At 45.8% G+C, this 27,863-nt stretch overlaps 1 protein-coding gene across 4 annotated transcripts; it reads left to right on the forward strand.

The window, feature by feature from the left end:
• The first annotated feature begins 85 nt into the window (after positions 1-85).
• On the forward strand, positions 86-27,863 carry fgfr1a (fibroblast growth factor receptor 1a). Of its 4 annotated transcripts, none has more exons than XM_030105698.1 (18): positions 86-365; positions 5,512-5,692; positions 15,229-15,471; positions 15,564-15,650; positions 16,434-16,606; positions 18,456-18,579; positions 19,336-19,526; positions 19,723-19,873; positions 23,735-23,931; positions 24,300-24,445; positions 24,539-24,660; positions 25,350-25,460; positions 26,092-26,282; positions 26,408-26,530; positions 26,612-26,682; positions 26,769-26,906; positions 27,318-27,423; positions 27,524-27,863. In XM_030105698.1, exons 2-18 carry the CDS (start codon positions 5,539-5,541, stop codon positions 27,698-27,700), a joined length of 2,505 nt encoding a protein of 834 aa, XP_029961558.1. In that variant the 5' UTR covers positions 86-365; positions 5,512-5,538; the 3' UTR covers positions 27,701-27,863. The 4 variants fall into 4 exon arrangements, with proteins under 4 accessions (XP_029961558.1, XP_029961560.1, XP_029961559.1 ...); XM_030105700.1 differs by having other exon boundaries at positions 23,735-23,925; XM_030105699.1 differs by lacking the exon at positions 19,723-19,873 and adding an exon at positions 20,681-20,825.

Consider the following 27,863-nt stretch of genomic DNA (forward strand, 5'->3'; position numbering starts at 1 on the left):
CGTCCGGGGGAGGGGGAGGTGCGTGTGCGCGCTGCTGCGCGCTTGACGCGCTCCGGGTGATGCGCATACTCTCAGATTTGAGGGGGGAAGGTTTGGAGCTCGGAGCGGAGGACTCTCGTTGTTTTACTGCATTTCTCCGCCAGGAATGGTCCAAATACTTTCCAGGATTCGTTAAAAAAGAGACAGAAAAACCGTTTGGTGAAGTAAAGATAAGCCCGATCGATATTTGGCTTCCGGATATAATGTTAAAGAGACTTGAAGAACTTTAGGAGACAGTTTTCCAGGAGAGCGAAACGTTTTGGGATAAAAGGACTGGAGTACCTAAAAAAAACTACCGCATTGCCTCCACTCAAGTGGCTTCCTAGGTAAGAATATCAATAACAAAATAACCTGATTGATTCTTGGACTTTTTTCCTCCAAAGTTGTTTTTTTTCCGCTTCGTTGATTTCTCGGGATTTTCTCAGTTGGAACCGACGTCTCGTCTTCTTTTTTTTTTTTTTAGCGTCTTTTCGCACAACTTTGGCACAAAAATGCGCAAACTTGCGAGCTAAGCGGTGATAGTTTGGAGCGGCGGAGGGTGGGGGGAAACGCGAGGTTTGCCAGCAGGCTTTACGGAGAAGTTTGGATTATCTGTGAATTTTAGTCGGGAAGTTTTTTTTTTTTTTTTCCTGCATCTGATCCTCGCTGCTCCGCGCCAGGAAGGTGAGCCGCTCTCCTGCCTGTTTGCGGGAGGGAAACGCAGCCTTCTCTGCCATGATGGCTTATTCCAGTCGCTACGTTTGTATTTAATCTGAAAAGCCATGTTCAATCGGATCGTGGCTTTTTTTCTTTTTTTCTTTGTAACCTTTGCAGCTCGGTGAAGTCTCTCCTCGCGTTACGCGCATGAGAGACGCACAATGGGTTGCATGTGTTGGAACATCACTGTCTCATCACGCATGTTGGGAAAAGTCCAACAATCAGCAGAGGTGATGCACATTGTTCTAAAGAAAAAGTGTCGCCAAGAGTGAAAAAGTCTTTGGGTTTCTGTGTGAAGTCAAACTGCACATCATGTCGTTTTGTTCTCTTCCTCATCAGAGGAAATTGGCTTCTTGGATTTTCTGATCTGATTTGTTTTTAATGTTTGTCTCTTTGAAAGCAAAACGCTATTTCCTCCCCTCAAACTAAAATCAACCACAAGTTAAGTTCTTTCTAATCACAGGGCAAATTTCTTAATGATAAATCCTGTGAAGTTGAGCGAAAGGAGGAGGGAAAAAAAAAACCAAAAGACAAAACTCTAGACAGTCATTATTACTACATCTGTCATGGAGACTGGCTCTGGAGGGGCCAGCCCCGTGTTATGCAAAGCTTTAAATGTTATGTTATAAATGGAGAAGGAGAAGATGGGTGGTTTGGAAGTGCAGGGTGTCCACAGGGAGTTTACCATATAATGGGAAGTGAGGAATAGTTCTGCCTTTTAATTTACTGGGCTGCTCCCGTGGCTCAGACTTATTGTCACTTCAGCTGGATTTGTGTTTTTACCAAACGTAATAAAAGATTCAATGTTGGATTAGCAGTTGTGTGTGTTTGTGTGGATTTTGCACTGGGGCGTGCTGATAATGCTTCCTAGAAGTTGGATTTTTTTTGTGTGTGTGTCTTAGTGAGTTCTTGTTTAGTTTAAGGATTGATTCGGGCTTGTGTTTCTCTTTGTCGAGGGAGGGAACATAAACACTTACTGAAAAGCACTTTGGGTTTTAAGTGTCAAACCAAATGGCACAGTCTCCCATGGCTTGACATTAATTGTCTTTACATTTGAGTGTAATCTCATGACACCCGATCTCCCGCCGTGGCACGCCGGAGGTGAACCCCTCCATTCAGACTGTGTGGCTGCAAAAAGAAGAAGAAGAAGAAGAAATAGGAGTGAGTGTTTTTGTGAAAACAGTAGCCTGAGGGAAATGGTCTGATGCTCGTCTGTCCACTGAGCTGCAGCCGTGCGCTGACCGGCCTGCTGCTGGCGGGACGGGCTGACCGGACGGGACGGGGGCTCCACAATCTGGGAGCTGAGGAATTTTATGCATGGATGGAGGTGAACAGTAATTATGGTGCGGGCCATGTTATGGGTTAGGCCTGTAACCTTTGTCTTTGTATAATGAGAGGGGCTAAATGTGTCTTGTGTGTTCTAATCTGTTTAGTTTAACCCCCTTTAGTGTGGCAGCTCCTCGGGAACATGCCTTCATTCCTAAAGTAGGCTGGATTTGGTTATCTTAGTATCTTAATTTTGTATTGCATTTAAAAAAATGCTATTAACAAACTACTGTACATATCTATTTATAGCTGATTTAGCATCTTTTAATTGCTGCATTCTGGCCAATATCTTGTTCAGTCTCCAAACCTCCACCACTGGCCAGCAGTATGTCGATGCTGGAAGTGGACTAAAGACAGAAATGAACATTTTTCACTCCAGAAGAAGAAATGAAAGATATTTTCTCTGCTTTGTCTGGTGGATGAATACGTACATTTTAGTCCACACATGCCAGATGAAGTGGGATCTGAATAGTGACTCTCACACACACATTTTTTTCCCTCTGTGCGTGTGTGTGTGTGTGTGTGTGTGTGTGTGGCGGATGGACTTTCGCTGCTTAGTGGCAAATAGCCATGAGTGAGATGTCACAAGTAGGAGAGGCATTTCTTCACGTTCCTCTGCCTTGCTGTTTCGGCAGAGCGCCATCGGTCGGTTGACAGCAGAAGAATCTGGAGCCGTTTGAAGATTGGATTCTTTGTGGCCTTTGTTTTGAAAGACTGCAGAAGTTGTCCTCATCTTTCCTGCTTCCTTGAGTTTTCCATGATAGTAAATGTAACATTTAATAGATTGCCCAAGAAAATAATCTATGGCTGCTGTCTTTAAAACCACTACATTGAATTCATTGTGATTTTTTTTAGAATAATTTTAATTCATAATTCTGTCAGGAAGGAAAAGAAATGGCTTAAAAAAGTTTTCTCAAACAAACAAACCTTTTAACCGAGAGACACACCATCAGTGACAGGTGTCAATATTTAATATGGATTTACTTGTGTACAACAATAATGCACCTTTTCTCAGGCTAATTGAGTGTTAACCTTCACAAAAGCCAAAAATATCCTAGTCCCAAAGTAAAAATAGCGACGCAGGAGCACGGCTTTATTAGAGTTCACCTGCCGGTGTGTGGGTCAGTGTGTGCAGCTGCTCTCCAGTTGTAATTGAGCATGCTCTGCGTTTGTATAGTAAGACATACTTAATGTTTAGCTCATGGTGCTGTGGGAGTGCGGCGTGACACAATGCTCTGTCATACTTTGAAGAAGCGACTTCCTCCTCCTCCTCCTCCTCTCGAGCCCCGAGCGCTGTTCTGGTGATGAGGACCCCGGGAACGTGCGCGGCTGCTCTCTGCGGCTCCTTCTGTCTGGCAGCAGAAGCCTTTTCCTTGGAGGCTTCCCAAACACTGACTCACAGCTTACAGAGCAGAGATGACCCAGCTTCTTTATCCCCCAGCGGACCCCCCGCCCCCGGCCCGGCTCGGCAGCTGGAACACTGGGGCATTCTTGGAAAGTGAAATTGAATTGGTTTTTAGGAGGGCACAAAGGCTGTTTCAGTCCAAGTGATAACGCCTTAAAGGAGCCACAGAGCCCTTCTGTGAAGACGTGCACCGAGCGGAGGAGTGTGTGGTCCTGTTGACGTTTCCTCAACAGTATGATGAGCACCGCAGCATCATGGTTTCATTTCTGCACCTCTCCTTGACAGCTCTTGGGAACAAATGGTCGCAGGGGGTGAAGGGTGAAGGGTGGGGGGGGGGGCTTTCGTGTTTGAGAAGAAAAACCAACTGTGAAGTGATAGATCTCTCAGCGTGGAAACGATGATGGGCCGGCAGTCTCTCACTCTACAAGGGTGTCGCATAACGGCCTGCAGTTCTTGTCTTTAACAAATTCTTCTTGGGGGCTTATGGGGGTTATGAGCGAGTGTTAATCTCTGCGGCCAGATGCGGCAGAGGTGATGATTCCAGCAGATGTGCTCTCGGGGGTCACCCAGTCCTCCTCTCGGAGGGCACTTGTTCCCCCTTCAGGCCTGAACGGTGAGCAGAACGTTATCTGGGGGTGATGGTGCTCCTTATACTGTAGGATATTAAAGCTACGTCGAAGCACCTCACTCCTGAGGAAAACCAGTGTTTGTTTTGTTGAAGTTGTTGGAAAAGGCCTGAAGTTTCTTGTTGATGTTTTGTCCCCACCTTGAACCTTGTACTGAATGTTTTCTTCTCTTCTGCTTAGGGATGGGTACCTTTCACATCTGAATCGATACGATACCGATACTCGGTACCTGCGAATCGATACCGGTATTTTTCGGTACCTGTTTTCGATACTTTTTTTTTTTTTTGGGGGGGGGGGGGGGGGGGGGGGGGGAGGGTATGCATTTGGTAATTAAAGTTATTTTGTATATTTAAAAAAATAGTCAAAACTTTAGAATTTTAAACATTTATGCTTCAATAACATCAACTGAAATAACTCCAACATAGAACTTGAGAAAAATGTGTGTGGGGATAAAGTAAATAATTTAAATAAATAACAATAATAAATAACATAATAAGAATAGACTCAAAATAAATAGCTGTAAGAAATGTTTCACATTTGCACCTGCTGCCCATACAGTAACAAACAACTTTCAAAATAAATAACTGTATAAAATGTTTCACATTAGCAGCACCAGGCACCTCTACAGTAAACAAACACTGAAAGGTATACTGGAGGATCAGAACTGTATGGTTCCAACTCGTGATTGGGCAGTCATAACGCCAATCAAAAGCCACGTGGGACCGCTTTTGCGTGATGACCTATCATGTCGAGTCGCCGCCTCGATGCGCGCTCTTGTTTCGAGCTGCGCATGCGCAGAGCATTGTTTAGGAAGTGACATGCAGCGGGAGCGACCATCGCAGAAGCAGAAGCCGCAGAAGCGGCTTGTTCCTCCCGCGAACAACTCCGAACAGGGGCGGGGTGGCCATCGGGAGGTTTCCCGAACGGCCGGTGTGTTCCAGGCCAGTGGGGTCTATTCCGGCCGGCAGCCACGAGCGGTCGCGCCCCCCCCCGCCCACCCCCACCCGCTCTCACGGCCCGTGTGTGTGTCCGCTCTCCCGGTATATTATATATTCGCTTCCGGTCTGCGAGTCAAAATACTCCGAAGATTTTGGACCCACGTAACCGCGTCGCCGTGTCCTCCGCTCTTGCCGATGCATAATGTCAAGGTCCGTTCAGGGTCAAAAAAAAAAAAAAGAAAAAGGTGCGTTCAGGTACCGAAATGTGGTACCGACGGATTTCACGTGAATCGATACTCGGTACTTAAGCGGGAATTCGGTCGGTACCAAAAAATTACCGAAATTCGGTACCCATCCCTACTTCTGCTGGTGTTCAGCCAAACAAAGTGTTTTCCTCATTGTGAAATCTGATGTCGATTTGTTCCATGCCGATGAAGGATGCCATGCATTCATTTGTATTTTATCATTGTTGTGTTTTCAGCTGTGCTCTGCGGATGACCCGCTGCCGATGCCCCACAGATCTGAATGGAGTTGCAGTCGCAGAGAAGCCAGCAGTTGTAGCTCCCTCAGCAGGATGCTGATGAGGCCAAGAATACTTCTGTTTCTGGCTTTATTTGCCCAAGTTTTGAGAACCCAGTGCCGGCCTGCTAACACGGATGACGGTAAGAAGACCCGATTGCTCGGAGCTGCTCTTTTTGTTTATTTGCTCAATACTTTTTCCAGTTTCGATGGGGTCTTGTTAAATATTTACCAACAGTTTAAACATATTAAGTCTGACCAATCTCCACTCTTTGCCTTGAGAAACAGAACATTGATAAGCAGGGCTTTGTTCTGGGAACAGGAATGTAATCCTAACACACTCCAGACTCTGTTGAAGTCTGTCCTTTGTAGCGTCGGTGCTCCCTCACCACCCCCATTTGCTCCAGTCTGATGTTGTTTGTGAGCACTTTACTGCATCAGATGTGGCAACGGTGTGTTTTCGCTCATGTCTTCACCCCGATCGCGTCTGTCCTCCTTTTCCAAGTTGACGGTTCGGGTTCGCCGTAACCCCTCAAAAGAACTCCTGACAGACAGAGCCTTCTCATGGTTGTGCGTTTGTTTCTCGAGTGGACGTGAAGGTTTCCGGTGAAGAATTCATTCCAGCCTGGCTGTTACACAAGTCCACTTTTGGGAAGAGGGAAAAAAAAAAGGAGGGGAAAGAGGCACTGAAATCAAATCCTTAAAAATGTGTTTCTTGGATCCGGTCCAGCAGAGTAATCGCTGCCCGGACTTGTGGGTAGATGGGTTTGGATGTTTACACTCTGCCGTCGGAAGTAGAGAACAGCATAAGAATATGATAAAGCGCAGCGTTATAATTGAAATAATTAACCAAGAGGGTCTCTCTCGGGCTTTAAGCCCTAAAATAAACTTGCTGCGCTGTGTTTAAAGCAGCAGTGGGACAGGGAGGAGTAAATGACTCCCATCTGTAGCCCCAGGGCAGCTCCACTACCTAGCAGTCCTCACTACTCTCCTTTGTAATGAAAAGGTATTTGTTGTCACTGAGACAGGAGTTAACTGCCGGGGAACTATAAATTATCCCTGTTTTGGGAAAAGGAAAAAAAAAAAAAAGTAAAGAAGATGCTACCCTAAACCTTAACTTATCGTGGAGGGAGAATGTTTGTCTTGTGAGGTGAGCCATAAATTTCCTTCAGGGGGGGGGGGGTTTGTGGGGGGGGGGTCTAGTGCATTTACACTCCAGTCAGTTCTCGATCACCAAATGGCCAGGTACGAGCTGCTCGCCTCTGTGCTTTTCCACATGCTCCCCTGCCGATATTTGCTTGGGAATGCCTCACTTCCCCCCCCCCCCCCCCCCCCCCCCCCCCCCCCCCCCCCCCCCCCCCCCCCCGCCCCCCTGCTGGGTGACGGATGGCTTCAGCTGTCGACGAACAATCACGGCGGAGGCATTTGGTTGCATTCCTTTTGTTTTGGGTGGAGAAACAAAATAGCTATATGGAAATTGTCTTGCTTCATTCGCGCGCCATTGTTTGTCTCGGTGCCTGTTTTTTTGTTATGTGTTGTTCACATTTGAAAAGGAGACCTGGGTGCATTGAGTGTCTTCAGGGGCCACATGGACAGCCATTCAGATGGTTACAACCCCCTCCTCCCCTCTGCCTTTTTCTTCTGTATGATCACGCAGAGAAACTTGGTTGGGTTTTTAATGATTGTCTTTTCTGTGACGGTGAAATATCAGGAAGTTGTTCTAGTGGTTTTCTCTGTGGGCTCTTTTGGCTTTGCTGTCAGTCAGAGCAGAGGAGCCGCTGACCCTTCAGTGGAGGGCTCTTAAAATGCACAGCTACACTCCAGTCCTCGGAAAAGAGTCTTTTCAGACAGAAACGGAGGCCCGGAGGAGCTCTGTTCTGCTGAGTGGCGAGGGGAAGTTTAACCCGGTTTGCGTGTGTGAACACAGTCAGCATCCAAATAAGCCTTTTTGGAGATTCTCCACTAACAACTAAGCATCATCAAAAAGTGAAATCTTACTGTCTTTCCACACTTTTCAGCTGAAAGGCATGAAAAAAAAATCAGCTGACCAAATCATTCATTTTGATCACTTTGATGCAATTGCAGTTTATTATCTTGCATATTTAGTAAAATCTTTTTTTTTACAAACTGTAGCTGTAGGAACACTAGTTGTGTGGCTCATCAGAGTGGGCATAACTTTTGTAGGATTTCCTGAATTTATGCAAACAATGGCAAAGCGTGACACTTCTGCTTTAAACGTCCCATGAACATCAAATGTCCTTTCCCCCATTTGCACACAAAAGGGCACAAAAACACCTGATTGTCTCGCAGTCTATAACTTTGTGATAAGATGTGGAAGGAAATATGACTCCATGTTAAATTACAACACCTTTAAACCTTTAAAATCAAGTGAATATGAGGGCTCTTTAAGAAAACTCTGCTGTAAGTAACATTGCATTGCAGCAGTGTGTGAATAAGATTTAATAACTCTTCAAGAAATTCTTGGAGAAATAAATCCCCTTTAGAAACATATGTGTTTTTTTTTAGTCAGTTGTGCAGTTTCTACACATACTTTACAAGATATAAATACAACACAATGATATAAACTTACATTTTTTCAAAAATTTGCCCTTGAAATGCCCTTCAAAAAGTCCCTATAGTGGAGAAGTGCAAAACTATGTCTCCAGTTTGTGTTTCCACGGGGTTTTTCCTGGTCAGTTTTTCTGTCTCACAGATTCAACCTTATATCCTTACATTCGTGTTCAAGAAAAGTCTTCACGTTTGTTTTTTCTTTCAATAACCATTTGGCCGTCGGACAATAGTAATTGCTGTTTACCTATTTTCTGTTTCCGTTGTAGCAGACGGCTTGATTATGATACAACAGCTATTAAAACACACCCAATAAAGAGTGTGTTTAAACCAGCAATCATTTCTGAGTTTGCGGTGACGACATCTTTTAAATATGTGACCTCGTCTGGGGTAGAAGTCAACGTAGCTGTTGATCAATGACAGTGGGATGGAATTAAATTGAACAGATCGAGTCAAAGCTGCAGTTTCCTTTACATGATTCACGAGGAAAGAAAACTGCCGTCATGAGTCCTTCACTCACATTTAATTCGGTTTTGACTAAGATTTCGACATGAACACGCTGCGCTTGTAACACTTATGTCGGGCGATGACAATAACTCGTTCATCAAGTTTGATGCTCTCAGCAGTTTAGACAAATGGCTGCAAATGTTCTAAACAAAGAACGGCATAGAAACATTGAAACTGGTTATTATGACCTCTGAAAAGTCTGGGTAGGTCGCTCACCGGTTGTATTGTGTGCATGTATTTAGTTTTCTCAAACTGTGTGACCTTATGGCCTCCTGTGGATCTGCAGTAGAGAAAACAGTGATGCGGCTGCATCAATCTAGTTTTTATGAGGTTTTATTCGTTAAAAGGCAGAATGTGGCGCTAAATGTCGTCGCCCCGTTTGAATGGCAGAGCGGCCGCTCTGCAGTAACCCCTGCAGCTGGAGATGTGTTAATGTAAGGGGTTCATTTAAGAGTGAAAAGCTCCTCCCTTGGAGTGCTTTAAGGAAAGACAGTCGCCCTGTGAATTTTTGGGAGCTTGCTAATGAGCATTGTCCTCTTCTCCTGCTTCCTGCCGGCGCTGCCTTTTGTCTCTTATCAGTCCCCTGCGCACGTCGCCCACCCCTTTCGTTTGGAGGTGGTCAGAGCAGCGGAGGAGGCCGTGTCTCCTTTCTGTCTGTGCCACCGCCGAGCCTCCACCGCCGGCATTCAACCATCGCTGCAGCGAGAGCAGGAAATCCCAGAAGTCATTCACGCGGCATATTGCTTCCTATGTTGTAGTCAGAGAAAGTTCCGTAGCCTGGCGCCAACTCTTCCTTCCAGTTGGTCCTGCATTTACAGGCTGGTGAGCTTTTCACTCGCTTGTTTAAAAACCCTCACCGTGTGTGTGTGTGTGTGTGTGTGTGTGTGCTCACCAGCATTCCTTTCATCATTCATTTAATTAGGCTGATTTTAAATGATGTCAATCAATTTTTTTACAGATGGCTGGAAAAAAGGAGAAAAAAAAGCGAGTGAGAGTTGCAGGCAGATTTCTCTCTGAAAATGTGGCCCCTAATCCATTTTAATCCAATCACAGATGCAGGAAGATTAGCTGAGATGAAACATCCTCGGATTCAAAGGAAGTGTGAAAACGTGGCACTTGCTTTATTGTGAAGGGTTAAAAATAAATTCACTCAGGAGCGTTGCAGTTGTTTGTTCGCAGGCCATTTACACACTGAGTAAGCTCCTAACTCCCGCTGATAAGAGTATTTTGACTACATTGTGTTTTATCTTCCTAGCTTTTAAATTTGTCACGGAGGCACAAGTAGTCCCGGCTGTGGCCTGAAATGAAGCTAAAGGCCAATTTTTACAGCATTCGTGTTTTTTTTTTGTTTTTTTTTTTTTATGATGTCTGCGGGTAAATAACCACTAGGATGTGGACGGCGCCTTATCGACGTTATCTCCGGTTGGAGGGCAGGGACAGAGACGCTGGACAGCCCCCACACACACCACACAGGCCTTGTCCTGCTTAGATAGTGGTAGCCCATCACCATGTGTCTTTTTTTTTTCTAGTTTTCTCTCCTCTGTGCTGAAGAAAACGTTTTTTTTTTTTTTTCCCCATTTCAAACTGAATCCTATACAGTATGTCTTAGTTATAACATCTACAAGCATGATTGAAAAGTTTGTTTTCTTCTTCACAAAGTAAACTGTGCAGGTTGCAGCAGAGTGCCGATGAACACTGAACAGAGCAGTAACTTGCTGCCACTTGGCAGCTCCAGGACTAATTCATGGTTGCTCCGTCTACGTGGCATAAATTTCATCATCTGCTCGAGTATACAAGGAACAGTACACACACACACACACACTGAAAAGCACAGAGTGTGTACGCTCCCAGAAAGCAAGATGGATGCTTATTTATTGGGGATGTACAGCGCATGGCGGCTGAATCTGCTCCAAGCGCACACATCAAGAAGATGTAGCACACGGGAGGGGGCTCGCCGAGGATGATGGGAGTTTGCCTTTGTGGGTTTTTTGCCAAAAAAACTTCTCCTGTCTCCTGCACAATCCTTCATGCATTACTGTGCATACAAAACTGAGTCTGTGTGTGGACTGTACTTGTACTGATCATAGATTTAACTGGTGGTTGATCCTGGAATCGGGTCGTTTAAGTTAGTTTCTGAATCATAATGAAAGGATTGTGAGCAAAACCTTTCAAAAATGTTGAGATTTTGATTGATTAAAGGTTCACAAGACCCTCATTGTGCTGGTGAAGGTGTGCTTTGGCTTCATCTGGAACAGAGCCAAGAAAGATGAAGAAGAAAAGACATTAAAAACAAACCAATGGGCTGGAACATGTCGTGTGGAAAGAATTTAGCAGAGTGATTATTGACTTTCTCCTGAGAAACGAAGGTTGGGCTGAAGTTCGTCTGAAACATGTCTCGAGTCAAACTTTCTGTTTTTCTTGTTTTCTTCTTTTCCCACCTGTTCTGTCACTTCCACTGATTGACGCGCAGGGTGTGGTTTAGCTTTGTTACCTTGGCGGTTGGCGGCGGCGCGTGAGCAGCAGAGGTGGGGCTCGGAGTATTTTTAACTGTGATCACTGTAATCAAAAGAATCACATTTCATTGCTTGGCTATTTCTGTGTCGGTACAACCGTCGGTGATTGTGATGGCACACGGTGCATCGTTCATTGTGGATTTGCTGGATGAGTCACAGGTGCGAAGCTTGCCCGGCCCCTGAGCAGCAGTTCATTCATAAAGACAGTCGCTACACACCTATTTAACTGCTGGCTGACACAAATGTCTAATCAGACAATCAGAAAGAAGCGATGCAAAACCTTTTGGCTTGTGGACGTTGTGGTGGCCTCAGCACGGACTAGAAAGGAGATTTACGTTTTTGCATCACCATGAAGGTGGTTAAAGTCTGAGTATTTCCTGACGTGCTGATGTACATATATCTGATCTCACTTTATACAGAGAATTTCTTTAAAAATGCCGACTTGAGTATTTGATAAGTACATGTTTCTTTATAGCAGACAACCATGTTGCACAATGTCACAAACCACCAATCATCCCAACCTGGTCTCATTAACATTAGTCTGGAAGTCTCTGCAGCGCCCAGATCTGAATCCAAAGCAGCACGTTACGAGAATTTAGAAATATGGAAGAGACGCTGTTGATATGCAACAGGTTTAGGGATAATGTTTCAGTCACTTGTGGATTTTCATCTAGTTAGAATTAATTTTTCAATGAAGCAGTGTTGACCTGATGATTTGCAAAGGATTGAACCATTGGTAGCTAATATTTTTGTGGCTTTAATGTAAATAATCAAGCTTTAGTTCAGTCTGTTTGACGACATCTTGACCAAAATATGATAGATCTTTGAAAATGCCTGAAAAACTGATAGAGGGAAAAGTCTTCCTTGAGTTTTATCTGTTGGTTTCATTAGATTTTGTCTCCACATAGATATAAAGTGGTTGTTGGAGTCTGTGTCTCGTTCCTCAATAGAATCGAGTAAAACTTGTTGCCATAGTTTGAAAAACATTGAGAAAATGTTAAGAATCTTTAGCTGGCAGTGTAAACTGAATGATGCAGAAGTAATATGCAGAGTTTTTCCACAAATGCCTGCAATTTTCCCACCGTGCCTTTTGCGCATTTCCACAGTCAGCCTGGAAACACTGATGTGCAGGTTTCTCAACGCGGTGGCCTGCTTGTTTTTTAAAGTTTACAGGACTTAATGTAGACATGGTCCCAGTGCCTCTTCTGCTTTCCCCCCTTTTTGGTTTTGTTTTTGAGGAGAAAGTTGATCCTACCCCCTGGCCCCTTTTCCTGCTGGGATTAAGGGCCTGTCAGACATATGTGATCCAGGAAATACCTTTACTAGGCCCAAGTGGGGTCACCATGGCAACTGGCACTAGAACCTGCCACTGCAGGCCCGCTGGCTCGCCGGCTCGCTCCCGTGCACATGCTCAGTGGCCTGCTCTCCCGGCTCCCTCTGCCCCTTTATTGTTCGGAGCCCTTTGTTGTGATGGTGGGAGGGATTAGTCAGATCTGCTGATGTTGTCCCGAGGTTTTTCTGTATAGATGTGCTTCCTGTTGTGATCAGGGGGAAGCGCGTTTATGAAAGCACAGCGCACTTTGAGGATAGTTTGAAATAATCTCACGCTGAAAGGACTGTTCTCTGCTGCAGCATTCGATTATCCAGTTCGATTTTTTGTTGCAGTGCCAAAGGCGGCTGTGGAGGAAACGGGTAGACGAGGATGAGTAAAAGGATTTTAAATTAGAGCGCCGCCTCGGGTGGTTTTCAAGAGGCGGCACGGCACAAACAACACCATTTCTGCCATTAGAGGTGTTGTGTCAATTCATAAATGAGTCAGTTGAAGGAAAAATATTGTTTTTGGAAGATTTGTTTGTTCCAGCGTCGGGGTCGGATGTTCTGCTTCTCCCTGTGGGCTTCGAGTCATTTTGATCAGCATGGGTTGAGGGTTTAGACTCATGGTCGAACGGTTCCTTGTAGAATATCAGAAACTTTAGAATTGACAAATCTATATTGTCTGTCACATTTCCAGCTAAACCGCTAAACATGTCACAAGATTTGAAGTTATGAAAGATAATTGTTGGATGGGGTTTATCATATGGCGCTTTTAACTCCGGATGGGAATCAAAAACCAATTCAAGGAAACACTGGCAATATGCAGAAACATTTGAGCAGTTAATACTGTAGTTAATCACGTCAGCACAGTTTACCTCATTGTAAAACCTGTTGCCGTTAAAGGAATACCTCCTCATGCATTTTTCCAAATGAGAATTGATAAAGAACCAAATTGTTTCAGTTTCTGACTGGATCTGCCCTATGAACTTTACTTAATGACACTTTTTGACATCAAGACAATTAAAAAAAAAAACAACCTATCAGAAAGGAGTAAAACAGCTTCTGTCGTGGTAGTGACCTCCATCACCTCTGTCATACTGGCATTCAGTCACAGACACATTTCAATAGCGTGCCTTAAACATTTGTAAGCCACCCTATCAAAAACACAGTGATATGGAAGAATTGCCAAACATTTGAAAAGAACTGACGTTATCTTGGAAAACCCGGCCGAAGCCATCACTCCTTGTGTGTTTTTTTACAGGCCTACCGTCATTAAATCAGAATTAATCAGATCTCCACCGTCATAAAAAGCTGAGTAATGGAAGATTCATTAATTAAAGCTACTCCCGCTGCTATTTTTAACAGTTTGATAAATATATCATGCTTTTATTTATTCACCTCAAATATTTAACGACAATAACTCAAAGCCGTCACTCGATTCAAGTAGTTTGTGAAGAGCTGGCCTTTGCTTTTTATTATCACAGGCCACGAAGGAATGCAGCTCTGCAAACATGAAAAAATTAATAAGAAACATCCGTTTTTGTTCTGAATATGAAACGTGTATTTGCAGCGCAGCTGTCGAACCCTAATGATTTTGGGACCTTGTTGTTGTCAAGTTAGAAAAAGAGGCAAAAGCAGGTCTCCACAGCTATAAAATCAAAATAAACCCAGACTGTCTGCATATAATTCCAGTCATCAGAGGACCCATTTCAAATAAACACATTATTTGCAAACTAGTTATTTATTGGCTCACTCTATTAAATGGTTCCCATGTTCATGATGGTTGACATTCTGAAAAATACTATTGTTTATCCCTGCAAAGCAAGCATAAATGATTATTATCAGTCAAGGAAAATACCTTTAATTATATGTTTTCTTTCTCCTTTCATGTGCATTCTGCTGCAGTCTCCATTTTTTTCTCAGCGGGGGGGCGCTGGGCTTCAGGACTTAGTCTGGTAGCTTAAATCAGTCAACAGATACACACTATGAACTGGCGTCCATGACAGAGGACATAAATGAGCAGGCGGGGTCGCAGAGGATTAAACTCCTTAATTGTAGCCGTGGTTTTTTTTTTTGTATCTTTTCACTGCATCGCCACATGAACCTCTCCATTTCACAGAACTTGGAAATTAATCCTCCGGTAAAACACACCGATGTGTTATTACAGCGCTACCGTCAATTAGGACTGGAAATCATCAGTTTCAGCTCGTTCTCAGATTGTTGTTTCCCTTCACGGCGGCTGCGTCTATTGTGTGTCTCCTCGCCAAGGTGGTGTGATACCAAAAACAAGAATGTCAGAGCGATCTTTACCTTTGTAACCAGACAAACAACAGAGCCGTGATGGACACCTTGTCAGTGTAATTGGGTTACCCCCTCCCCCTCTCAGACTATGGAGTCATTTAGCACAGGGGGGCTCAGGTGTCTCGCCTGCTGACACCTCCCCTCTCTTCATTCCTTTAATTGAATTTCACCTCCCTTTCCCAAGTAGCTCCTTGCCTGCCTGACGATGGGGCTTCGGTGGGGGGGTGAGGCCGGCGGTGTGCTGGGAAGAAATCAAAGATGGACTTTTCTGATATTTCTCCGAGGCTATTTTATGATTGAAGTCGTTCATCTCTGATATGTGTACAGTATGGAAAAATAGAGTCCTGTTTGTACAAAGGATGCTTCAATGTTCTGTATTAAATATATGGGCTTCGTATGTGTCACATTGATGTGTGTGATATTGGGTAAAAGTCCTCTAAAATGCTAAGTGGACCCCTGTCCCGCCTCCTTTGCAGCCTCTGCGGAAACACAAGCAGGGCTGTTCACCTTCTACCTCGGGGACCGCCTCTACCTGAGCTGCTCGGCCAAGGACTCCCCGCACCCCGTCAACTGGACCAAAGACCATGTGGCCGTGGTGGACGGAGAGCACACGCACGTCCGCAGCGGGCAGCTGGAGATCGAGGCCGTGGAGCTGACGGACTCGGGCCTGTACACGTGCACCACCGTCGGCAACCACAGCGTCAACTTCAATGTTACAGGTAGAAATGAATAACTGTGTAATTGTTCGTACTCTTTCAGATGCTGAACATTTTGAACTGTGTTTTCACACCAACTTTCTTTTAATCCGCAGTTGAAACCCTGGCCTCGTCGGAGGACGACGATGAAGATGAAGAGTCTTCATCAGAGGAAGCCAAACTGGGGAGCCAGAAACTGCTGCGTAAGTGTGTGTGGATCACTTCATGCTGCTGCTGCTGCAACAAGCCGTCGGTACTGAGTCATGCTAAACTCACAGGGGTATGACTCATTCTCATGAAGGCTGCGTGATTTGTGGCCTTCTTAACTCAGTTATGAGTCCGTCGAGAGTGTGTGTGTGTGTGTGTGTGTGTGTGTGCACAGCAGCCATATTGGGGTCGGTGATTTCTCTCTGACTCAGATATTAATTTTTAAAGCACTTCAGTGACTCTTCCGTGAGGAATGCCTCTGTGCTGAGTAAATTTCAGTGAAATTTAGCTCAACAGCCATTTGTCTGCAGAGCAGTTAAAGATACTGATGATTCACCATCTAGTTACTTCTGGCCTTCCAGGAGTAACGGAGCGCGGCTAACTTGTCAACCTTGACTCCGATTACGCCGATTTCCAGAGCTTTATTTCTCCCTGCGTGACTCAACTGGGAGGTTTTCAGGGCAGCAGCATCTAAAACAGCCTTGACATGTTTTATTTTCAGCGCTCCAAACCGCCATGGTTATTTTTTAGTTGAAATAAATTATGATTTTTATATGTATGTGATTAAGAATAGCAATTTGCAGTTGCGGCTTTTTTTGTGGTTAAAATGATCGTAGAATATTTGCTTTATACAGCCTGAAAATATTCATTTAGAAGATAAAAATCAATGTGAAGATCACAGGACATGAGTTATTAAATCATAATGGTTATTTTGCGTCTTTCTAGAGTTCTTCATCCACTACCGGCTTCGTTCTACCTTTGTTTGTTTGTGTGTTTAGCCATGGCCCCTGAATGGGTTCATCCTGAGAAAATGGAGAAGAAGCTTCATGCTGTTCCAGCCAGTAAGACGGTGAAGTTCCGATGCCAGGCCAGCGGAAACCCGACTCCCACTCTCAAATGGTACAAGAACGGGAAGGAGTTCAAGAGGGACCATCGCATCGGAGGCTTCAAGGTTCGTCCAAACAAACTATTTTGAATCTTCCTATCTGCTCGCTTCAGCTTACTGACACCAGTCACAGCGTTTGTTAATGGCTCCAGGCAGACGTGTTGACCAAGATGGTTCCATGATTTCATCCACACATTACATATATCACCATTCCCTCCCCTGGAGTAAGAAATGCTCTCTGCAGCTAAAAAAAAAGGGGCAGGTTTCGCATCTGACCTGAGAAACAATGCGAACTGAAACCCGATGCCTCAAAAAGAAACGCCGATCTGCAGCAGTACCTCCAGGTGGGCAATCCTAGCCCTCCGTCTGGATGAAGAATAGCATTGGCTGCCCTCATTTTAGGTATCTGTGACTCTGTAATTACACCCATGCCGCAGTGAGTTTACCAACCATATCCAGGATGTGTGATGTGATTGTTCCCTTTGTCAGCGTCTTCCCTTTTCCAGACAGGGATGTGTGACGATAAACTGCTGCCACTCTGCGGGGTTGTAACGGCTGATAAGACGCTTATCTCCATTTATTTAACAGAGGTGCGGCAGGCAACTTGTTTCCTATCAATGGCTTCCTGGCCACGTCCGAACGACCACAAGTGATCTGCACTTATGAAGTCGTGTCAACGTTTTTAAATCCACTTTCATAACGAGCGAAATCTGCCTTTTTTTTTTTTTTAATCACTAACAGGACTTTGTGGGGTTGGTATTTCTGTGCATTAATGTTGGTTTCTTGGCGAACAGCAGCTTTCAGTGGCAGTTGCTCCACAGGTGTACGATGTATGTGCGTGCGTGAAGACCGAGAAGCAGTCCCCTCCCTCCCTGCATCTGTTCTTCCCATCAAGGTGTGGGCCAGTCCAGCCCTGTCTCGTGCTCTCCCCGGCCCATCTTCCTCCCCAGCTGGGACACATTTAGGAGTTTCCTCTCAGCTGCCTGCTGCCCTCGTCCCGTTCCTACACCCCCCAGCCAGCCAGCCAGCCAGCCAGCCAGGCAGGCAGCACACTTAACCATCTGGCTGCTGTTTTTTCAGTCAAGGTGCAAAGGTCTGCAGCAGCGGCCGGGGACGTTTCTCTTCCCTCCCACACTCCTGCTTTTATGGCCCGGGCTTCTATTGTTCATATCGTCTGCATGGAGACGTGCGGGAGGGGGGGGATAATGTAGACCACATGTATATGAAGCCATGCACGGCACATCTGGCAGCAGGCAGCTGCACTCCTTCATCACGTTTTGAGCTAAATGAGGGAAACTGTATGGCTCGCTCTGTGTATATGCATGTTTGATGTTGCCATTGCCTTAGAGGTTGGCTGGCTAATCACACACTGCCGGTCTTGGCAGATTTATGGAAGAAAAATTATAACATGTCTCGGGAAAAAAAAAAAAAGGAACCAGACTTCAGTTGCTCCTAATAAGACAAGCTGGGGCAGATTTATATAAAAACACGGAGCCGTTTTCCTGCGGTCTTTGTCGGGCAGGACAAAGGCCTGCTGTTAAACAGTGGGGAGAGTCACTGAAACGGGCTGGAGTGTGTAATCTTGCCATCATCACATCATACATCATTGACGTTGTTGGTCATTACGTTCAAATGAACCAAATTTGATTTAGAGCAAATCGCGTTGGCAGGAAGCAAGCAAAAGGGACGGGCGCTTTCAAGTCGGTCCTGTTAAACATCACAGTAGCTTTGTGCCTGATAATCAAACGTGATTAAACACGGTGGTTTAGAAGGGGGTCCTTTGAAACTGAAAAGTGTTTAGTAGTTAGTTAAATTAGATGAAGTCGGTCACATTAGACATTAACCTTTCGTTCATGTGTTTTCTTTTTCAATTGATTGCTTGTTGCGTTTGACACCGAATACATTTCTGTTTCAGGTCCGTGACCATGTGTGGACCATCATCATGGAGTCCGTAGTCCCCTCTGACAAGGGCAACTACACCTGCGTGGTGGAGAACCAGTACGGCAGCATCAATCACACCTACCAGCTGGACGTAGTCGGTACGGCTTCAGTGTTGATCAAGCTTTCAAAAAGCGTGATGCTTTTCCCAAACGCTCTTGCTTTAGGGTTGAATTGAGACTTTTGATAAACTGGGCCTGTCGGCTTTAGACGTGAGTGATGGATCCACGCAGAGGGGAGAAGCGATTGCTCCTTTCGGACCTGCCCCCTGACTCCCTCTTACGCCACTGTTCTTATAAATCACAGCCCCACTTCCTCCACTGCTGCCGCCCCCGGGGCATTGCCTGACCGCGGTAGCAGGTCCACGGCCCAGCGAGCACGCACATCGGTTCAGTGAAAAGAAGCTGCTGTCACAAGTGCCGACCCAGTCCCCGCGGATGTCCCGGTCCACGCGGCCGATACCCGGCCGGATTCTTGGCTCCCGGGTTTTCTTTGGAGAGTAATTAGTCACCGGAATGGAGCCACGAGAACATTTCTTCTCGCAGTAACCACATCATTTCAGACACTTAATTTGCTTTCCCGCGTTATGAAGCCTCCTCCCACAATTCAGCAGGGAAATAGCTGCTTTAAATCTCCATTATGGCCCATGACCTGAAAAATTGTAGCTTGAAATCACAGTGACAGATTCAGTAATTCAAGTCAGTGTTTTTCAATCAGATCCGACTGTTTCTGAATGTGACGGCCCTCATTTGAATGCAGTTGGAGTCACAGTCAGCTGTGCGTTCCTCTTTAATATATTGCACGTTTTGCTTGTCTAAAACTGAGCCTTTTCGTGTCCTCGGTTGTGTCCGCCGCAGAGCGGTCCCCCCACAGGCCCATTCTGCAGGCCGGCCTGCCGGCCAACCGCACCGCCGTGGTGGGCAGCGACGTGGAGTTCGAGTGCAAAGTGTTCAGTGACCCTCAGCCGCACATCCAGTGGCTGAAGCACATCGAGGTGAACGGCAGCCGCGTCGGCCCCGACGGTTTGCCGTATGTTCGTGTCCTCAAGGTAGGAGTTCTGTGTCGTCTGTCCGGCATCAACAGGTCCGACTATGACATCCTAGTTTGGATGATTTTGTGTTGCTGACTCACTGTAAATGCATTTTTTTGTAATGCCTTTTTTGCTGTTTTTGCTCTGAAATGAAACTTTTTTGTGTCATTTACCATCTATTTCTGTTTTGCACATGACTTGTTTTTATTTCCAGCATTCTGGGGTCAATAGCTCGGACGCTCAGGTGCTGACCCTCTACAATGTGACTGAGGAGGAGAGCGGAGAGTATATATGTAAAGTGTCCAATTATATAGGGGAGGCCAATCAGTCGGCCTGGCTGACTGTCACCAAATATGAGCCCACAGGTAACCGCCGCGCTGCAGAGCAGGGCCGACACAGTGGATGCTGCTTCTAGGACCACCTGGAAATACTAGAGCCATATAACTCAAGACAACCTCAGCTGTTTCTCTCCTCCCTCTCTCCCTCCCTCCCTCCCTCTCCCTCTCTCCCTCTCTCTCTCTCTCTCTCTCTCTCTCTCTCCTCGGCACTCCTGACTGTAAATGACGCTATGGAAAATTCCCAGCAGAACAGTTGAAAGTGTTTAGGCTCAGGTTTATGTTGGACCCCTTCTCATTCCTGCCTCATGCCTGTTCCGTGCCCGCCTAATAAGGGCCTCGCTTGCCATCTTCTGTTACTCTCGCTCTCCTGCCCTTCAAAGTCCTCTGTGCACAGCTCACAGATTCTGTCTCTCCTGTTTCTTTCTTCCTTCCCCCCCCCCTTGCTGTCATCCTCTGCTTACCTGTGTTGCACAGACCTCCTGTTGTTTACCCGGTGTGCACGTGGCTGTTCTGAGTGAGAGTCTGAGTGTGCCCTGTTCTGCTGCGGAGTTTTCCATGCCCATCTCGTGCATGTAGAGATGAGACTGAGGTTATGTGATGTGGTGACGGTTAGTCCCGGCGCGGGGTTCAGCAGTACAGACTTAACCTAACCATCTTTTCCACTAACAGATCCAGGAGGGCTCTTCCTGACAGAGTCCTCTGCCGGGTGTTACTTTGGTGTTGGATTGAGGAGGAGAACGCTCCTCCGTCCACTTTCTCTTTCAGAATCTTTTACTCATGGTCCCTTTCCCTCTTGGGCCTCTTGTTGGGTCTGCTTCCTTTGTTATTTTCTAGACCGCTGGCCTTAACACCACGGACAAGGAAATGGAAGTCCTTCAACTGAGAAATGTGTCTTTTGATGACGCTGGGGAGTATACCTGCTTGGCGGGCAATTCTATCGGTTTCTCTCATCACTCTGCATGGTTGGCCGTGCTTGAAGGTATCAGTGGTTCTGTCTCGTATTTCTGTCGTTTCCTCTCTTCCACCTCAAGCCTGGCTTTCCGTCTTTACATTTACATCCAGAGGAGAGGGGCCTTTTCTGACCTCAGTTCTGGAGTAAAAAATGTGAGAGGAAGCCAGGGCACTCGGCTCGAACTAAAGCTGTCTCTCCTCTCTGCGCTCAGCACGGCTCGGACTCCATCTTCACTCTGGAGATGGGAGAGTCGGAGCCGCGCTCTGCTGTGTCTTTCCGATGAAATCGGCAAATGCCAAGCAACCCAGAATTCCCTGCTGTGGGGTGAACCACAACAAAACAAATGATCAAACGGAAATAGTCAGCGGACCTTAAAGGGGAGAAGAAGAAAAAAAATTACCCAGAAGTTTATTGGAGGGTCTCAGCCAGGTAGAACCCCCGGCGCATTTAAAGACGGGTTGTTTGGCAGCTCTGATCAGATTTCACTTTGAACTGTCTCCTCCATTCTGCTCTGTAATTGGTGTTTGCGTTTGATTTGGTGTTAGGCTGATGTTCTCTGACAAGCGCCGCGAATGACATGTATTGCCGATGTCATTTCCTGCTGTGAGCGCAGCGGCTGACTTTGATAATTGGCTCGCTGCGGTGGAAGCGTCTCATTCCTCCGGACTGGAATGGGCATTTCTCCAATTATCAAACGGCTTGTCAGTTAGCCTCTTCACACAAGTGCAGCTCACTTGTGCGGCTGGTGTTGGTCGTGGGTGTAACGGTTCACTACGCCCGGCGCGGCATCCTCGGTTTGGGACGCATTGTTTGTCAGGAAAAAGTCTTTCGGCCTCAGTTTCAAATATTAACATTGAGCAAAAAAACAAAACGCTGATATATTTTCGTTGGGACGTTCTAGCGAGCTTTATTATGAGTCAATCTGATTTTATTTGCAAAGCATTTTAGTCAAATTGTAAAAAGCAAATTTGCAGATAGAATGATTCTTCCTGGTATTTATGAGTAGGACAAAAGAGCGAACTTTCTTCTCCTGAAGATTAGTGCAACCCAGGAAATATTCTGACATTAGTCTCGAAACTTTTTGCTGTTATCTTTGATTCAAATCAGTACTCTGCTTATTTAGACTGAACTGCTCCTTTTGTTCTGATGAACATGAACTACTTTGAAGTTATATTTGAACAAAACTCTTCATTTACTGATCACAGCATGATTGAATTCCACTAAAATGATTTAAAGCCACCACGCAGAGGATTTAGGAACTTTCATCCCAAACCAAGGTTTGCATCAAACCATTGTTTTCACAAAGTAGTGGAATCCGTTACACCCCTGCTACTGGTATCGATAAACGTTGGTGTTTTCATTAAATGGGAGGAAAAAAACAAGATCTGAATTTAAAGGTTATGGTTTTTTTTTTTTTTGTTTTTTTAATTTTATTTAATCGTCACAATAATATTTTTTTTTGTTTTATTTTGAAGGGCGTTATTAGTAGTACCAACACACGAACTGAATTACAAATGAAGCCAGAATTAGATATTGATCAATTGAATTATTTCATGAAGCAGAAATGATGTTCAGTGTTGTGTGAGACGTTGCTTTTAATCTGTAAAAGTCAGATCCTTTGCACATTGTCACATGGATGATACACAGCATTTCATTCAACCACAATCTAAGTTCCCATCAGTCTGTTCTTTTTTTAGCTATTTTCATTGATTTGTGTGTTTTTGCAGAAGTTAAGCTTTGTGGCAAACAAAACTCCTTCACTTTGTTCATCTCCTTCGTTAAGCTTCACTTCTCTGAAGCCGTAATCCAGTCACAAGAGTTATGGTGGACACACACTCTGCATAAGGAAAGGAATGTGTTTTTCTTGAGGTGGTGAGGACCAGAACAAGCTAGAACATTTTCTACTTCACAAGAAAACTCCTGAGAGCAGATGGGGGGGAAGCACAACGGAGGAGCGAAGGTGGCATATTTGCTTTTCCACATTAACCATGGCCACGTCAAATTTCTGACCAATCATGCAAAGGTAGGGCTGTTGGACTCAAAACGGGGAAACGGTTCTGTTCAGATGATGTGTCGAGAGCGAGCTGAGTTCTCCTGAATCAGCACTGACAGATCCAGCCCACTTCAGTGCACAACCCTTTAGTGTAAAGCTAAAAAATAAGCTTCGGAAATCTTGTGAGACTGTTTCTCACATTTTGTATGTTGAACAATTTGAACATATGCGTTGCTTTTTTGTTCGCCACAAACTTTCTTTTATTCCAATTTGCATAAAACAACAATTTGAAAACCAGAAATGCAGAAAGACCAGCACTTGTCTTTATTCTAAGACTACTTAATGCAACACTGCATGCAATCGCTAGGGCAGTGTATTAATGTATATATAACGATAAGTAATGATGCCGGTAATCGAATGATGCTTTAGTTTGTGTTTCTGTAAACGGTTCGGTTTCACTGGGAACACTTTTTACCCAAACACAGTTTGAAAAGGGAAACCCTGTCACTGGGGGAAGTTTACATCAGATATGTGCCTGTGTCAGAGGCTCTGGCTTTGAAGTGGAAATGAGTGTGAGTGTGTGTGTGTGTGCGCGTGTGAGTCTGAGCGTGCGTGTGTGTGTGTGTGTGCGCACATGTGTGTGTATCCAGTGTGCAGTTTGTTTATTTGTGACAGCTTGAAAGGGTGTGCTTGCTGTACTTGTGTGTGTGTGTGTGTGTGTGTGTGTGTGTGTGTGTGTGTGTGTGTGTGTGTGTGTGTGTGTGTGTGTGTGTGTGTGTGTGTGTGTGTGTGTGTGTGTGTGTGTGTGTGTGTGTGTGTGTGTGTGTGCGTGTGTGTGTGTGTGTGTGTGCGTGCGTGCGTGCCTTCAGTTTTTTTCCTGACAGCTGAGGGCACCCCTCCCTGACTGACCCCTGTCACCCTGCGCCCCCCCGCCTCCCTCTAGCTGTCCCACACTACCCTCCGGCCAGCCACACGTACCTGGAGGTGGTCATCTACTGTGTGGGCTTCTTCTTCATCGCCGTCATGATCGCCATCGCGATCATCGTCAAGATCCGCACCTCCTCCAAGAAGAGCGACTTCAACAGCCAGATGGCCGTGCACAAGCTGGCCAAGAGCATCCCCCTGCGCAGACAGGTAACAGAAAGTAGATAGGGGGTTTGGAATACCTATACTTTCTCACATTTTTCTGTTCTTGCAGAATTTATTGCTGTTTGTGACTTCCTTGTTTTGATTGCATGACACAGTATTTGAATGAAAACACTAAATGCATGCCTTCAGAGAGCTTTCAGGTTGGAGTGTTGTACATCTGGTAAGTTTGAGCATTTAAACAGCGCTTAGACTCCGAGCGGGACGGTACGCCGTGCACTAATCACACACACCTGCAGTTTATGCATGAGCCCTCACAGGAATTGCAACAACGACACCACCTCTTCCTGTCCTTTGGCCTCTCAGCGATCCCGGTGTTTGCTCCACTATGAGAGGAGTAATGTGAGTGTTTCTCGCCTCAGGTGTCTGTGGACTCCAGCTCCTCCATCCACTCAGGAGTGATGCTGGTCCGTCCCTCCCGCCTCTCGTCCAGCGGCTCCCCCATGCTCTCAGGGGTGTCCGAGTACGAGCTGCCGCAGGACCCCCGCTGGGAGCTTCCCCGGGACCGGTATGTCTGGACGGAGACTTCCTGCTTTGTGACTGAAGTCGTATTACGGACTTGGAGCTCGCAGTCTTCTCATGCGTCTTCCTCCCTTCACAGGCTCGTTCTCGGGAAGCCGCTGGGCGAGGGATGCTTCGGTCAGGTGGTGATGGGCGAGGCGCTCGGCCTGGACAAGGAGAAGCCGAACCGCGTGACCAAGGTTGCAGTGAAAATGTTGAAATGTGAGTGAAAGTCTGTGATTTGAAGAGAGGATTGTAATTTCAATGCATTGGTTTTAGAGTTAATTCCTGGCTTTTGAAAGCCAAGAGTGTGATGAAGAGATTAGGGAGGTGTCTGTGACTGGACTCCTGCCATGATGCGAGTAGTGAAAATTTATGAGAATCTCTGACATCCTATAAAAAACAAGTTCATTAAACTGCATGGAGGAGTGAAGGAAGACAGAAAGTAACTTTTATTGTTTCATAGTTTAAATAATTTTGCCCGGGGAGTATTTTTATTACATTTTATTTGAATTTCAGCAACTTAAATATTTCTGGAGTGCTCTTAATTTTTTTTACATCCGGAAGTGAATTTAGTATATAAACTATCCAGCTGTTTTCGCTACTATAGCAGTGTTTGAAATAAGATTTGAGTTTTAATTCATTCCACATTTTGATGTTTAGTTCTTGTTGCAAGTTTAGGGAATTTTTATTTGTTCCATCAAAAACAAAAAAGAAAAAAAAAAGATTCCACGTTTCAGCACTCTGTTCTTTTCAGAGATTCCAAGAGATGTATTTTTTTGGCCTTGATGTCTAGGCTGAGCTGTGGGAAGTTTTCTACAAATGTTAACCAGCCTCTTAAAAGCTGCTCTTCACGAGGCGACGACTCTCACAAAAACACGCTGTGACCTTCGTACGGTTTCCCCTTACAGCTGACGCTACAGAGAAGGACCTGTCGGACCTGATTTCAGAGATGGAGATGATGAAGATGATTGGGAAGCACAAGAACATCATTAATCTGCTGGGAGCCTGCACGCAGGATGGTGAGCGCAGACGGACGACCTGCGCCGGTCCGCCCCGGCCAACAATCACACAGACGACACACACCCTTGTCCCTCAGACAGCGGTGTTAGTGCGAGCCTGGCGCTGAGGGATGTGTAGGAAAGCATGCATAAATGACTCTGACACCCACTTCCGAGCTCGCAGTTTGAACTTGCTGTCTTTACTCTTTAAACATCCCCGATTAAAAAAAACAACACAAAAAAAACTTTACAAGCGTGAGCTTGACGGATGTCTCGGTGCCGCTCGCTCTGTTGCTTCTTTGTTTACCTCACTTTACTGACCAAACTGTTTGGAAACTGTTGCCTATTTAGGGCAGCTAGCTATTATGTCTTTTTTGAGTTCGTGGTGTTTAGAGCGTCTGCCGGCAGCTGCAGATTGTGTTTTCTTACTTGTCTTCACAGCGTCTCTGGACCCTAAACTAAACAATTCTCTATGCTTTCATTCACAAAGACAGACTGCGTTTGATCGTGATGGAAGTGTAGCTTTAAAACCAAAATGTGAAGGAACATTTAGACGCTGATTGCTGCAGAAATAATTTGCACTGAGTAGCAACTGGGTCGTTGCCACATCTTCACTCCCTTTTTTTTCCCCCCCCCTGTGAACTATTTCTAGGCCCCCTCTATGTGATCGTGGAGTATGCCTCAAAGGGTAACTTGCGGGAGTATTTGCGAGCTCGGCGCCCGCCAGGAATGGAGTACTGTTACAACCCAGACCAGGTTCCTGTGGAGAACATGTCCATCAAAGACCTGGTGTCCTGCGCTTATCAAGTGGCCCGAGGCATGGAGTATCTGGCCTCCAAAAAGGTGTCGGCTTTTCCCATAATCACTTGGCTGTATGAAATCCGAGATCGCTTCGGTGTGTCTTACTTCAGACACGGACGTCCTGCGATTCGCCGCGGCTGAAGTAACGTCTGGTTTCGTTTGTGCAGTGCATCCACAGAGATCTGGCTGCTCGCAATGTTTTGGTAACAGACGACAATGTGATGAAAATAGCCGACTTCGGCCTGGCCAGAGACATCCACCACATCGATTACTATAAGAAGACCACCAACGTGAGTATTTCTATTTTTTATTTTTACAGTGTAACTCACCACTGAGTTCATTTGGATAACACAGTATGTGTTTCCTTCCAGGGTCGTTTACCAGTCAAATGGATGGCTCCCGAGGCGCTGTTTGACCGGATATACACTCACCAAAGCGACGTGTGAGTGTCTCTGCCAGCTCGGTCTTTCCGGAGTTTTGTTTGGTTGTGCAGAAAAGCTGTGAACTCCCGCTTGTGTGTGCTGGCAGCTGGTCGTTTGGGGTGCTGCTCTGGGAGATCTTCACGCTGGGAGGGTCTCCGTACCCGGGCGTCCCGGTGGAGGAGCTGTTCAAGCTGCTGAAGGAAGGTCACCGCATGGACCAGCCCTCCACATGCACTCATGAATTGTAAGGAAACACTTGATTTTATTATAGGAGGAGTTTCTACTTCATGTAATCCAACAGTTCACATCCAGAAAAACCTGCTGCACTTTAACACAGATGTTTTTGATCAGTCTCTGGCGTGCGTGCGTGCGTGCGTCTTATACATAATATCACAAACCTTGTATTTCCAAACTGTCGGTATTGATGCTTGTTGTTGCTTATCAGAAAAGTCCTGCTTGCTTAGCAACGCACCGATGCTCCCGCGGATTGTTTGATTACTAATCACACAAAATGCTTGAGTTGAGTGAGCTCCAGCTGGAACACGCTGTCCAGCTTTGTTCTGACTGTTGCCTACGAGCCGCGGCTGACGCTGGGGAGTTGCAGGGAGATGGAGGAAGGCGAACCGTGTGATTGTAATATTCACGACCTCTGCAGGTACATGATGATGAGGGACTGCTGGCACGCCGTACCCTCTCAGAGACCCACGTTCAAGCAGCTTGTGGAGGATCTAGATCGCTGTTTGGCCATGACATCCAATCAGGTGAGCGTTTCTTTTCCCAGCAAGCCGAGAAGCAGAGCAGGTGTCGGTTTCTGGCATCATATGCTGATTTTATTCTTTCTCCTCCCTTTGTTGCCTGCAGGAGTATTTAGAGCTCTCCGTGCCTCTGGACCAATATTCCCCGAACTACCCGGACACCCGCAGCTCCACCTGCTCCTCCGGCGAGGACTCGGTTTTCTCCCACGATGCCGGAGCAGAGGAGCCGTGCCTGCCAAAGTTCCCCCCCCACTCCAACGGGGCAGCCATTAAGAAACGCTGATACCTCATCTTCGTTCAGACAGACGTTGACATTTCCTCTGCTCCTTGCCTCGTGGGGTAGGACTCGTCCCCACGTTCCCAGAGATGAAGCTAAAAAGAAAAAAAAAAAAACACTGGTGCTCTGTGAGGAAGGAGCCTGGAGACACCTTGCAGAACGTGTTGGA

Source organism: Salarias fasciatus, chromosome 12 (assembly GCF_902148845.1).
Source record: "Salarias fasciatus chromosome 12, fSalaFa1.1, whole genome shotgun sequence".
Classification (NCBI taxonomy): domain Eukaryota; kingdom Metazoa; phylum Chordata; class Actinopteri; order Blenniiformes; family Blenniidae; genus Salarias; species Salarias fasciatus.

Coding starts and splice junctions, on each gene's coding strand:
- fgfr1a (XM_030105698.1), top strand. CDS start 5,539: ATGCCCCACAGATCTGAATGGAGTTGCAGTCGCAGAGAAGCCAGCAGT. Junction 5,693..15,228: donor GCCTGCTAACACGGATGACG/GTAAGAAGACCC, acceptor CCTCCTTTGCAG/CCTCTGCGGAAACACAAGCA. Junction 26,531..26,611: donor ACTATAAGAAGACCACCAAC/GTGAGTATTTCT, acceptor GTTTCCTTCCAG/GGTCGTTTACCAGTCAAATG.